This window comes from Nicotiana attenuata, unplaced genomic scaffold, assembly GCF_001879085.1.
Source record: "Nicotiana attenuata strain UT unplaced genomic scaffold, NIATTr2, whole genome shotgun sequence".
In the NCBI taxonomy this organism is placed as follows: domain Eukaryota; kingdom Viridiplantae; phylum Streptophyta; class Magnoliopsida; order Solanales; family Solanaceae; genus Nicotiana; species Nicotiana attenuata.
In genome coordinates, this window is record NW_017670336.1 from 821,406 (window position 1) to 835,323 (window position 13,918).

A 13,918-nucleotide genomic window follows, 5' to 3' on the forward strand; every position below is an offset into this window, starting at 1 on the left:
GACGTGGCCGTCGTTCTACCTTGCATCCAGGTCGGGTTCGATGGCCCCGACTTGCCCCGGACCGGACCCAACCCGGTCGGGCTCAAGCAAAAAGGGTATCACCCAATACAATCTCTACAGGCGCACTTCAAGCTAATTAGATCGTAAAATATTTATCATCTTTGTAAATGCAAATTTCTACATGATTGTTACTTTGGAAGGCAATACTATATAGTAAGTTATGTTGATGGTCGTGTGAAAAGAAAAAATTCAAAATTAAACTTAATAAAATCTTATCAAAGGTTAGAAATGTTACAATAAAGATTAAAGGGATAGGTTACATCGTCAAGATAAAATTGCATCTCAAAAAATTAAAAAAATAAACTTTAATAAAATTATCTAAAATTATTGTTTAAGGCCTCTTATTATGTCTTACTTTAGGTCTCCAATACTATTGAGCCGCCTCTACCTGGTCTACCGATGTGATATCACTTTTTCTACAGTTCAGATAATTGATTCTTTGTTGATGGAAACAACGAGAAGAGAGAAGCTCTTCAATCTTCCTTCATCGAGCGTATCTGATTTTCCACGTGCGAGATGAAAAAAGAAAAAAGGATTTTGTCAAACTGATTTTCCACCGGCACAAGCATGTTTTATCTTTTACAGGCCAGAAAATTCGGCAAAACTCACGTGAGGTGCACATAGCCAAAATGTTAAATTTAACAGTCCTTTTACAAAATTCTGTTAGATTTAGGGCTTTGGACCAAATACATCACCTTTTTACATACATTAAGGACAATATCCATCAAGAGTGATATATCAAGGACCAAACTAAAGCAGCCCCTATACATTAAGGACCATTTTCATCACTTCAAACATGCCAAATTTTCTTTAACATGCCAAAAGTGTGAAAATCTATGCAAGTAGGCTATAAAACTAATTGTTTCTCCTATAAACACTATCTTATCTTATTTTTCAAATGTAAAATTGTCATAAACCTATGTAAGTTTGAGTTAAATTTTCCGTATCCTTTTTCATAATCTATTTCAGCCTTCAGGTAATGGAGTTTCAATTCAAAATTTCACATATTTATAGAGAAAGGCAATGAGTTAGCTGACCTTTTAGCCAATTTTGTAGTTGATAATTAGACTATGGTTACACTACACACAGTTGATAATTGCTTGCTGGCGGCGATGGCATTACTGAATTTTGAATTAGTTATTAGCTTGAATTGTTTCTTTGTTTTATTATTTTGCACTTTACTAGGATTATCTTATTTAATATCATCTTAAAATATGCTATAAACTCTGGGTTGATCCTAGGATTATTTGATTTTAGCTAGTTCCTATTTTCTTTATGCTTATAAAGGATAAGGTATGTCCTATTCTCATTAGGATTGGTAAGGTAACGTCTCTTTCACCTTGCTTGTATTTTTCTTTTGATTTTAATAAGTTAGTCGGGTCCATGTCAAACCCCTAGACAAAACAAAAATTATTATTCTCAATAAAAGTAAATTGTAAATGCATGATTATCGTTTAGGGTTTGCCCTGCCCCGCCCTGCCCCAATTGACATCTCTCGATTTGTTATAATTTGTGCCAAGCAGTCAAGTAATTAATTGGCTTATAGCACAATAATTTACACAAGCAAGATTGTGGCAAACATATACGGCATCCATCAATGCTAAATCGACTAATTTTTAATTATTCAATTTCAAATATTAAACAACTCGTACTCTTATAGAAAGGCTTATTAAAAGATGATTATTATGATATGTATATTTATTACATTTAACATCTTCTTCATTGATTCAAGAATTATGGATTCATCAGATTAAATTATGATTTTACCACAAAATATGGTATCTTGAATGATTAAAGAATGATTTATAGGCAGCCCGGTGCATAAGTTTCCGTCGATAAAGTTGAAAACCATTGAGATCTGCGTTCAAATTCCTATAGAGACAAAATAAATTAGATAATTTTTTTTTATCTATCAAAGTTTTGGGTGACAAAAATACTCAATATCTCTGCTGATGAGCTGACAAAATAACTAATACATAAATGTAAACTTGCCCAAACATCACCTTTATTAAAAAAAGAAATTACTCACGTTTCATGGTGTACATTATTTTCCTCTTAATCTAATTAATAATGCAGGAATTTATTCATAAGGAATCTATTTAACTAGGGAAACTTACACAAATGTCCCAAATAAATCTCAACTTATCAACCTCTAGCCATTAGTCATAGACTTACTAAAACCAGCCAACAAAAATTGAAAAACCAAATAATAGGGTTCTTTCTCTCAAAGAATCACATGCAAAAATCACCTTTCATATTTTTAAAAATGATTAGCAACATTAGATACATGACGGAAAGGAATTTTCATGGACGGGATAGCAAATAAGGTGATAAAATACATAAATCTATACAATATTCCAAAAATTTAAATAAAAAAGGAACTTTTTCAATGGGTATAGTTGAAATTCATTGAAAATATATAGATAAGTCAATATACAAATTTGAGGAAGATTGGAGGTGATTTGACTGGTTTTGCATCAAAATTTGTAATTAAATCGAGTTCAAAAAAGTCTTTTGCGACACATGTATCAAACATGTATCACGCATGTATCTCACACACAGGTATACATGGATATACATGTGATACACAATTGATATATATGTGATACACAAATGATACACATATCATTTTTTTCATGTTCAGCTTTTACTTCGAATTTTCAATTCAAACTACCTCAAAACTTCAACAAATCATCCTAAAATTGAGATTTAAGCTCCTTAAGTTGTGCCCAATCTATTCTAATAACACCCACTCAAACAAAGCAAAAATTTAATATTTTTTTGTTACAAATAGATGATTGGCTAATTTGGCTAATATTAGTAATTTATCAATTGGTCAATTTTTGCAATGAGTTACTTATAAATGAACATAACTGGTACTAATTTCCCATTTAACTATCCCAAGTAGTTCACGTGAATATAAGCTTCAGCTATACGTAAGCCAACAAACGGCGTCGTGCCGTCTTTACAGTTAAAACTTCTTAACCAGAAAACAAAAATATTTGAAAATGCAAGGAAAGAGAGAAAAAGATCTCTCTATTTTCTCTCACTCAATTTCTCAGATTCGCTCTCATTCCTTCTTCTCCCTTTTCTGGTTCTCGAAGACCCTTCTTTCCTTTTATCGGGCACGATGTTATAATTACATTGTTGTTTAAGGCACCCAGGCATTCCATTTTCAGATTCCCTGTTTTTTCTTTTTTGGGTAATGAACTTCTTCTGGCAGGAGAACTCTGTAATATTCCGATGTATCTCTCTATTTCACTTTCTTTGTACATAATCTAATTTGGGTAACATTTTGTATATGAGATTTTTTTTCGTTTTTGTTTTATGTGAACAGGATATGGCATTGAAGAGGGGATTATCGGGTGTAGGCTATCCTATTGTGGTTCTCGTGTTCTGTTCCTTTCTGGGCCTGTACAGCTCTACTTCAATTGGTTAGTGTATATTTTCCACATTGCGGGGTTAGTTGTTCAAATGAATAAATCTAAACTTGTGGGTTTTCGTTTATCTTCAATTTTTTGTAGTGATGTTAGTACTCAACATTAGGTTTGAATGTTGATTCAGATTTGTGAAGAGACCCAAAGTGTTTTAAAACTCTTTTCATTGAGTTTATTGATTTGAATTTGGTGAGATTAACTTAATTTTTTAATTTTAGTTGGATAGTAGTTTTTTGATAACTGAGAAATCCCCTAGGACTAGTGGAGTGCACAAGGTTCGAAACTCGTCGGATAATGGCCCGCCCCTCTACCCTTCTCTAATTAAACACCATGCTTTTGTCTAGAGCAAGATTTGAGCACGTAACATGCGTCAAACCCACATATCACGCACTGCACTCTTATCGCTAGACCGAAGACGTAGGGGATTAATTTTAATTGGATAATGTATGGATTAGAGCTAAATGTGGATAACGAGTCTATAAAGTTCTTTATAGTGACACACTCCTCGAGTCCTTAATTTAAAAATATCGTATGGAATACCAAAAATGCACTGTTCCTCAAGTATACAAACTATCAATAAAGTTTCCTTACTATTATATTATTGAGTGTGCAAACAGAGTCCCACATTGGAAGTTGATTAAAAAAACATATAAGGTGTAGTGATACTCTTAATAGTGTGGGGCTTTTTGGATAAAATCGTGGGGGATTGGATCAAAAAGGACAGTATCACACATGTTAAGAGTGTATTTAGGCTGGTTTAGACTTCAGCTCATCAAATTGTATAAGAGCCAATTGTTCGGTGCAACGAGTATAGAGTTATCAGAGTGATAGCATGAAGCCCAACTTACTGATTTGCCCGTCTATGGGCCGGTTTACTACTTTTACCTTTAGCTTAGGGATGCACACAGAAAAAAGAAGATTGTGTGCTTTGGTGGCCATAAGTACTTGGATGATGTGGGTTGCACACTGAATCCCCAGATAAGCCCAGGAATTGTGGTGATGGGTCATATGCAACTTAATTCGAGGGGAGATTGTTGAGTGTGCGAAAAGAGTCCCATATTGAAAGTTGATTAAAAAAAGAAGCAATATATAAAGTGTACTGATACTCTTAACGGTGTGAGTTTTTTGGGAGAAAATTGTGTGTGCTCGACCTAAAATAGACAATAGATAAGAGTATCTTTAGGCTGGGTTAACGTAAGCCAACATTATATCTTCAACAACAACAACATACCTAGTATAATCCAACAAGTAGGTTTTGGGGAGAGTAGTGTATATGTCGACTTTACCCCTTCCCTGTGCAGGTAGAAAGACTGTTTCTAATAGACCCTCGGCTCAAGGATCACAAAATCATAATAGTTTAAAGGAAATACGATAGCTAAGAGGACATGAGAAAAGAAGCTGTAACAACATCAGGTGTCTAAGAATAAGGAAATACGAGAATAATACTAGAACAACAAACAAGGAAAGGTAAAACGCTCGACTACTACTAACCTTCTACTCTAATTCTCGACCTCCTCACCTTCCTATCAAGGGTCATGTCCTCTGTAAGCTGAAGATGAGCCATGTCATACCTAATCACCATACTTCTCAGGCTTACCTCTGCCTCTCCTTAAACCCATCATGTCTAGCCTTTCACACCTCCTCACTGGGGTATCTATGCATCTCTCTTCACGTGCCCGAACCATCTCAGCCTCGTTTCCCGCCTTTGGTCCACCACGGAGGTCACTACACCTTATACTGAATATCTTGATTCCTAATCTTATCATTCCTAGTATGCCCACACATCCAACTAAGCATTCTTATTTCAGCTACTTTCATCTTCGGGGCATGAGAGTTTTTGACTGACCAACACTCCGCACCATACAATATAGTCGGCCTAACAATCACTTTGTAGAACTTACCCTTAAGTCTTAGTGGCACATTCTTATCGCACAAGACTCTAGATGCTAGCCACCATTTCATCTGTCCCGCCCTAATACGATGTGTGACATCATCTTCAATCTCCCCATTACCTTGGGTTACCGACCCAAGATACTTGAAACTTCCTCTCTTGGGAATGACTTGTGTATCAAGCCTCACTTCCACATCCGCCTCATTATACCTAAGATGTTAAAATTGTGGAAGTGTCTACATGACAATAACATTGGCTTTTGGCTCTTATTACCTTTTTTTATAGTTGATAGATGCATTAGGAGAATTTGATTTTGCTTATTATGCTGCTCCTCTGATTTCTTGATTTCATAGAGCTGGGATATTAACACCTACTATGAGAGGATTAGGAAAAAAATAGAAGAAAATTACATGTCTGTGTCAAAAGCTGTTTTTTAGCTCTTCCTATGGATTTAGCTGATATGCCCCTTTTTTGGGATAAGTGAACACTGTTGAAATAAAGAAGCAAAAAGATTGTGCTGTTCCAACTTAGCTGATATGCAATCTTGAGCGGTTCATGATGCAGAGTTTTCGGTTTAGTTTTACGTTCATATGTTTTTGTTTGACTAAACTCTAAAGGTGAAATGGACTTGAGAATGCTCTTTAAAGGATCATAATGGTTTTTGTGAATTCTTGGATAGAATTTCTTTTCAGGTGTTTTTTCCTTTGTGTTCTTTAAGAATAGGGGTATCATCTCCTTGGTGCCAAATCTAAGTACCCTGATCAGAGAAGGGGCAAAAAGAAAAGAAAAGAAAGAGTAAAGTGGTTTGAACAATATAGAAAGATGCAAAATGTTCTTTTAACCGACTGTCACACTTGCTAGAAAATTCAAATAAAAGGTCGATTTGTCTGATTTTCACTATACAATGAATTGGAAGCACGCTGACAACAGATGTCTTCTTCTCACCAAACCAAAAACAATCAAAATAATCAATTATGTCTTAATCTAAAATTATTTGGGGTTTTGTTGTATGAACTATGTGTTCAGTTCACTTTATTCAAATTCATATCAATAATCCCTCACACTTAGGCTATGATGTTACGAAACTCCTTGCTCATCTAACACTGCATCTAACACTGCACCTGGGTGCTGATGTAGTGTGTCTAGGTAGGCATGTCCCAACCAAATCGATACTTGGTAAATTCCTCAAAGTTAGACTATGACCATCATCTTACGGCGAACCTCCTTTATCGGAGTTGGGACTGGATACACCTTTCTTTTTATAACTAATGTAAGGTAAGGGAACCAGTTGAACCTTGTATGACTACCATATATCACAAATATGATTTTTCAAGATACAATTTTTTCAAGGGATAATAATTTTTGTGGAACAACATTTTCCGCTATGTCAAATGCTCCCAAAATACTAAGAATATATTAACTTAATTAATTGGGTTCTTGAGCAGAAAGTAGGTAAATTGTAGTTTTGGAATGGAAGCAGTAACTCGGTTCGATGTTTGAGTGGTGTTATTAAAAGCATCGCTTAAAGCGATCAAATGATACGAAGCAAGGGGTTAACCCTTCGTGAGTGAAGCCATGCGCTTTGAAGAAGTATGTGCTTCAAAGTTCAAACAATGACGTGCAAAGTGATGCAAACGAAAAGTAGCTGTTCTCTGAATCTCAACTTTGAGGAGTTGTATCAGGCTATCAGCATTATTGTATATCTGATGCTGAAATTTGTGATAATAATCGTAATTTTATTATACTACTAAGTTCATATATGTTAGGGTATTTTTAATTTTTCCCAAATTATGCGCTTCACTCCAAAAGAACACACGCTTCATTTTGAAACATACGCTTCAAGCCCCATGGACCTTTTCACTTTCCTTTTTCACTTTAAAACCACTGTTTGAGTAACTGGCACCACTTTACTGTCGCCAGAGCACATCTCATAGTGGAAAAGGTAATGGTGCCTTTAGTGGTGGTTCAAAGTGGGTATTGAGTGGAATCTTTGTATGCCAAAACACTTAGTGATGTATTTGTTAACTCTCTCTCTCTCACACACACACCCACACCCACCCACCCACCCACCCACACACATAATATTTAGTTGTCTCACTTACAATATCCTTCCTATGGTTGCATAATATGTAATAACCCAACTTTATGTTCCTTTTACAGATCATAATGATTTTTCAACCACTTCAAGTAAACAGGTATCCGGCTTTGTTTGTATTAACTGTACATTAGGATCCAAGTTTGTTTGTATTAACTGTACATTAGGATCCAAGTTGCTGATTGTAGTTGAGTAAAAATTTAGTCCTGCTATCATCATCAAAAGAAGAATTCGTCCTGGTGCAGGAGTTAGACTCGAGAGAGAGGCTTGCTTTGCAACATATTAAACCTTTGTTGACAACAAAGGCAAGTTTCTAATATGTTGATTTTTGTAATTGAGTTTTTAGCACTCCTTTTGGTCTCCTTCTAGAATAGAATAGTTTTCAACTCTCAGTAATTGAGCATATTTTAGGTGTTTGATGTCATCAAAGCCAGTGCAGATGACTTAGGACCTTTCAGTCTCGACTCATTCAGAAAGAAGAATTTGTCTGCATTCTGGCAATCTGTCGGTGAAGAAAGCTTGGCCAAGAGCAATACTAATAATGTTGAGGTCGGAATGAGAGTCATTCTCAAGCTTGGATATTGTTTATTCCCATTAGTTATTGCTGAAAAATAATCTAACTCGCAAGATGCTGATTTATTATCGTGTTGGATGTATCACAGGGAAATGGGCCAAATCAGATAGCTGCGTATGTCAAAACGGGGATCTCCAGAGGCAAACAGGATGGTCTTGTAGATGGTAAATAGTTTGTTCAGATCTTGGCAACTTTTGAGTGCCTCACAAATGTATGAATAATTAGATATACTTTTTTCCAAGCAGATGATCGTTCCCAGTTTTTGGATGCACCTGCTACTTTGGCCAGAAGGGTACTATCATTATCAGCCACTTTATACTTGCATTTACTTTTGTTGCACTTCCGATATCAGCACTCAGCAGAGAGAGAGAGAGAGAGAATTCAGTTTCAATTCACTCTCTCTGTCTCTCTCCTACCCCCCCCCCCCCCCCCCCCTTTTTGTATACCTCAGCTGGTTGTGGTAGTAGTATAACTTTTCAAGTGCTATGCAGCAATTGAGAGAGAGGAGACGCGAAAAGCATGATGCTGCTTTAGTAAAACAAGATGATGATGTAACTGTGAAGCTTGAAAATGCTGCCCTTGAACGCTCTAAGTCAGTTGACTCTGCTGTGCTGGGGAAGTATAGCATATGGAGGAAAGAGAATGAAAATGAGAATACTGATTCAAAGGTACGCTTGATGCGAGACCAAATGGTTATGGCAAGGGTGTATATAAGCATTGCAACAACGAAGAAAAAGATTGGCTTGGCTCAAGAGTTACAGAATCAGCTTAAAGAAAGTCAGCACGCATTAGGTGAAGCAACATCTGATGCTGATCTAACTCGCAGGTAGCAAATTCTTGTTGACCTTTGGATACTTGACCATTGTTCATTTGTCCCTGTTTTGTAAAGGAAAGATTAACTCATTCATGTTCCTGTGTTCAAATAGTGCACATGAGAAGATTAAATCAATGGGCCAAGTGCTTTCAAAAGCTAAAGAGCAGCTCTATGACTGCAAGCTTGTTACGGGGAAGCTGAGAGCAACGCTGCAATCTGCCGATGAGCATGTTAGAAGTTTGAAGAGGCAGAGCACTTTTTTGAGCCAATTAGCTGCGAAGACCATTCCAAATGGTATCCACTGCTTATCCATGCGTCTGACTATTGATTATTACCTCCTCCCTCCTGAAAAAAGAAAGTTCCCTAGACGTGAGAATCTGGAAAATCCTAGTCTTTTCCATTATGCCCTATTCTCTGACAATGTTTTGGCCGCTTCAGTAGTTGTCAACTCAACTATCATGAATGCTAAGGTAAGGAATTTTGTTTGGGATTATCCAGACCATTATCCACATTGCAGTTTTTTGTTTTTACTATGGATGCGTGAGAGACTTTCTACTTTTATTTGATATCAATTGATGATGTTCAATCCTTGGTAACAATTACAAACATTTCTTAAATGCATGATAAGTCTTATGCTTTTATATATTTAAAGATCTTATATGTTTCTGATAGTTACATCACCAGAAAGCATGTTGGCTACATTTTAGAAGCTATTTTTGGATTGTTGAAAATACCACTCGTTGTTTTGCAGGAACCAGCAAAACATGTATTTCATCTTGTCACTGATAAGTTGAATTTTGGAGCTATGAATATGTGGTTCTTGCTGAACCCTCCTGGAAAAGCTACAATCCATGTTGAAAATGTCGACGAGTTCAAGTGGCTTAATTCTTCATACTGTCCTGTCCTACGGCAGCTAGAATCTGCTGCTATGAAGGAGTACTATTTCAAGGGTGCACATTCCACCACGCTATCAGCTGGTTCTTCTAATTTGAAGTACCGGAACCCCAAGTATCTTTCAATGCTCAATCACCTCAGATTTTATCTCCCTCAGATTTATCCCAAATTAGATAAAATCCTTTTTCTTGATGATGATATTGTTGTTCAGAAAGACCTGACGGGACTATGGTCTGTAAATCTTCATGAAAAAGTAAATGGTGCTGTTGAAACATGTGGTCAGAGTTTTCACCGTTTTGACAAGTATCTAAATTTTTCAAATCCTCATTGCCAAAAACTTTGATCCAAATGCTTGCGGGTGGGCATATGGGATGAACATCTTTGATCTGAAGGAGTGGAAGAAGAGAGATATAACTGGTATTTATCACAAGTGGCAAAACATGGTGAGAGATCTTATGCCTTCCTTTCCACCTATGATATTTACTTTTTACATACTGTTTTGGTACCTCTACACTGAGTTTCATTATGTGAAACTTATTTTATGTTGGCTCAGAATGTTTGATTATAGCATATATCTTATGTTCCTTTACACCAATATAGAGATCGATTACTTGAGAGAAATTTGTTAGTATGCTTCTCTCCGATACCCCACTTGTAGAAGAATCTTAATTTTCAAGGGATCTTACTGAGTTGATTGTTTCTTTTCTGCATTTGCATTAGAATGAAGATCGGGTCCTCTGGAAGCTAGGGACACTACCTCCAGGGCTAATGACATTTTACGGGCTTACACATCCGCTGGATAAGTCATGGCATGTTCTAGGTTTGGGTTACAGCCCAAGCATCGATAGGTCAGAAATTGAGAATGCAGCTGTGATACACTACAATGGGAACATGAAACCATGGCTAGAGTTGGCAATGACAAAGTACAGATCATACTGGACCAAATATATTAAGTTTGATCATCCATACATTCGCAGCTGCAAACTAGGTGAATGAAGGAGTGATGAATTTTGAAAGTGCAGTTTGGTCTGCTCTGCGTGGTCACATTTCTATGACCGTCTTGACTGAAGAGCTCCATATACAGCTATGCTCTTGTCTCCATTGTGAAACAACCCCCCTGATTCCTTATTCTTTTCCTGATTCACTTGTATTCGATTTTCAGTTCTGATGTCTTCTGTCTTTTTCACCAGCAACCAATCCTTTCTGCATGGAGATATATGATTAGGGTGAAGGAGAGTTTGTAATATTCTGATTCACAGTGTTTTCTTTGAACAATAACTGGAGTGTATTGTTGAATTATATCGAAGCGGTTCTTGCAAGTTTAGCCACTTAGACGATGCTGTCTTTTGCATTTCTGGAGTTGAAGGAATATAGTTTTTTCTTATGTTTCATGATCCTGAAGAGGAGCCTTGGCGCAAGGATAAAAGGTGTCACTATGTGACTAGGAGGTTACGGGTTCGTTGCGGAAACAACCTCGTGAAGAAATGCAAGGTTAAGGCTGCGTACCTAAGACCCCAATGTGGTCTGGCCCTTCTCGGGACCTCGTGTGTAACGGGAGCCTAGTGCACCAGAATGCCCTTTTATGTTTCATGTTCCATTAGGAGATATCCTCTGGATTAGATTTGAGGTTTGTCTTCTCAAGCTATATCATATCTTTGATTTTTTTCCCTCTGTGCTAAATAGATCATGATATTTTTTTCTGTGCTAAATATTGTGATGTGATTCTGATCTATTTATTTCAACTTGTTACACAAGGTTATAACTTATGGGTCCTTTCTATGCATGAGTGGTTACACTTTTTTTTTTTTTTTTTTGTCAAAAGCTACATCCACTACTGCATAGAATGGCTGCTTGAATAGGCTCACTATCGCTTGTGTTTACTTCATTTACCAGAACAGGAATAATGAACTGTTCCAGCGGCTGAGTAGACTAAGAGAACTGTTGTGTGTGAAATATGATACCGTTAAAAGGCAGTATTAGCACCTACATTTTTTTTTTTTTTTTTTTTTTTTTTTTTTTTTTTGTATTAGCACCTACATATTCTTAATTTTCAGAGGAGAGGATTATGCAATATTTACTTTAAGTTGTGATGGATCCAACATACTTTCAGAAGTATCTAATTTAGTTGAATCTCGATTATTGTCCAATGTCTAGGTTGTATTATGCCTTTACTTATTGTGTACTTTTCACTTGTGATCTTGCCATGAAAAGGTGGCTTCAGTACCTAATGAATTCTATAATAGTAGATAGATTTGAGACGTAAAAGTCTTTCCAAATAATGAAAAAAGAACTTAGAATCGTCGATCTCATTCTTAAAGCTTGATTTATTTGCCTGCATTATTGCTGTCAAATGCTTAAGTACTAGCAGCATTAACAAAATCCTTGACCAAGTCATAAAAGGCTTGGGCAATTTGAGGATCAAATATCTCAGCACCATCGTACTCTATTTCAAGAAATTCCTCCACCACGTGCACTCCACGTGTCTCTAACAACTTTACTAATTGCTTTTGCCTATCAACTAGCGGGTCCATTGCATACCCTCTGATCAAACATTTTGGTAACCGTTCGATCTTTTCGTGCATTTCGGACCTTTGATCAGCGGATTAGAATACTCATGATCTCTATCAACACCCTTTGGTAATGCTAACGACCACATCAATCATTCATGTGTAATGGTATAATCTTGTTGCCATGTAGTTACAAGATTCATGATAAATAACAGAAGTTAAACTCAAATCTCGGTACAAAATTGCTTTCTAATATCTTCCAACAAAGTAATGTGGCAATCTGTGAACCTGCTGGGCAGAGGAAGCACTTCAAGATAAAAATTGGAGAAATACTATAGAACAGGAGATGTTAATAATCAAGAAGAACAAAATCTGGGAGTTAGTTGACAGGCCAAAGGATAGGAAGGTCATTGGAGTAAAATGGGTTTTTAGAACCAAGCTTAATTCTGATGGTTCTATCAACAAACACAAGGCTAGGCTTGTAGTCAAGGGATATGCCCAGATTTTTGGTGTTGATTACTCAGACACTTTTGTTGTTGGATATTATTAGATTGTTTCTAGTAGTAGCAGCACAAAAAAGCTGGAAGGTGTTCCAGCTATATGTCAAATCCGCCTTTTTTAATGGTATATTGCAGGAAGAAATCCGTATAGAGTAGCCAGAGGGTTTTATTGAGCAAGGACAAGAAGAAAAAGTCTGTCTTCTTAAAAAGGTTCTTTATGGCTTAAAATAAGCTCCAAAGGCTTGGTATAGCGGGATAGATGAACACTCGTTGAGTTTGGGATTTGCAAGAAGTATGTCTGAAGTTACCTTTTATGTCAAACATAAGGGAACTGATCTTCTTATAGTTTCTCTTTATGTTGATGATCTCTTGGTGACAGGGAACATTGCGTGCCTAGTTGAAGAATTTAAGAAGGAAATGATGCAATTTTTTTAAATGACAGACCTTGGGCTAATGACATACTTTCTGGGAATGGAAATCAAGCAAGGTTCTGATAAAATTTTTATTTGCCAGAAGAAGTATGCAAGGGAGATACTTAAAAAATTCGGCATGGAGAACTGCAATGCAACAAGTACACCTATGAATCCAAAGGAAAAGTTAAGCAAAGAGGACGTGACTAATAAAGTTGATGAAGGAAATTTCAGAAGCTTGATTGGGTGCTTGATGTATCTCACTGCTACAAGGCCGGATATTCTATTTGCTGTAAGTCTTTTGTCTAGATTTATGCATTGTGCTACTGAAAAGCATTTGAAAGCAGCAAAAAGAATTATAAGATACATTAAAGGTACTGTCGACTATGGTGTCAAATTCAAGAAGTGTCAGAATCTCAAGTTGTATGGATTCTCAGACAGTGATTGGGCTGGATCCTTTGACGATATGAATAGTACATCTGAATATTGATTCAGCCTAGGAACATGAATTTTTTCTTGGTGTTCCAAGAAGCAAGAAACTGTGGCACAATCCACTGTAGAGGCTGAATTCATTGCAGCAACAACGACAGTAAATCAAGCCTTATGGCTGAGAAAAATACTATGTGATTTGCATATGGATCAAAGAGATAATACATAGATTCACGTTGATAATCAAGCTGCAATAGCTATTTCACATAATCCAGTGTTCCATGGGAAGACTAAACACTTCAACATT

The 13,918-nt window shown here is 36.5% G+C and overlaps 1 protein-coding gene and 1 pseudogene across 2 annotated transcripts; both read left to right on the top strand.

Annotated features, from left to right (window-relative positions):
* Positions 1–3,081: 3,081 nt before the first annotated feature.
* On the top strand, positions 3,082–11,531 carry LOC109238042 (annotated as a pseudogene). The gene is made up of 11 exons (XR_002069696.1): positions 3,082–3,292; positions 3,398–3,494; positions 7,549–7,583; positions 7,729–7,788; positions 7,895–8,032; positions 8,146–8,221; positions 8,303–8,349; positions 8,549–8,883; positions 8,984–9,341; positions 9,623–10,208; positions 10,486–11,531. The product of XR_002069696.1 is annotated as a polygalacturonate 4-alpha-galacturonosyltransferase-like (transcript).
* Positions 11,532–13,243: 1,712 nt separating this feature from the next.
* LOC109238029 (uncharacterized mitochondrial protein AtMg00810-like) lies at positions 13,244–13,672 on the top strand. Its single transcript, XM_019404457.1, has one exon. It carries the CDS (start codon positions 13,244–13,246, stop codon positions 13,670–13,672), a length of 429 nt encoding a protein of 142 aa, XP_019260002.1.
* Positions 13,673–13,918: the final 246 nt, after the last annotated feature.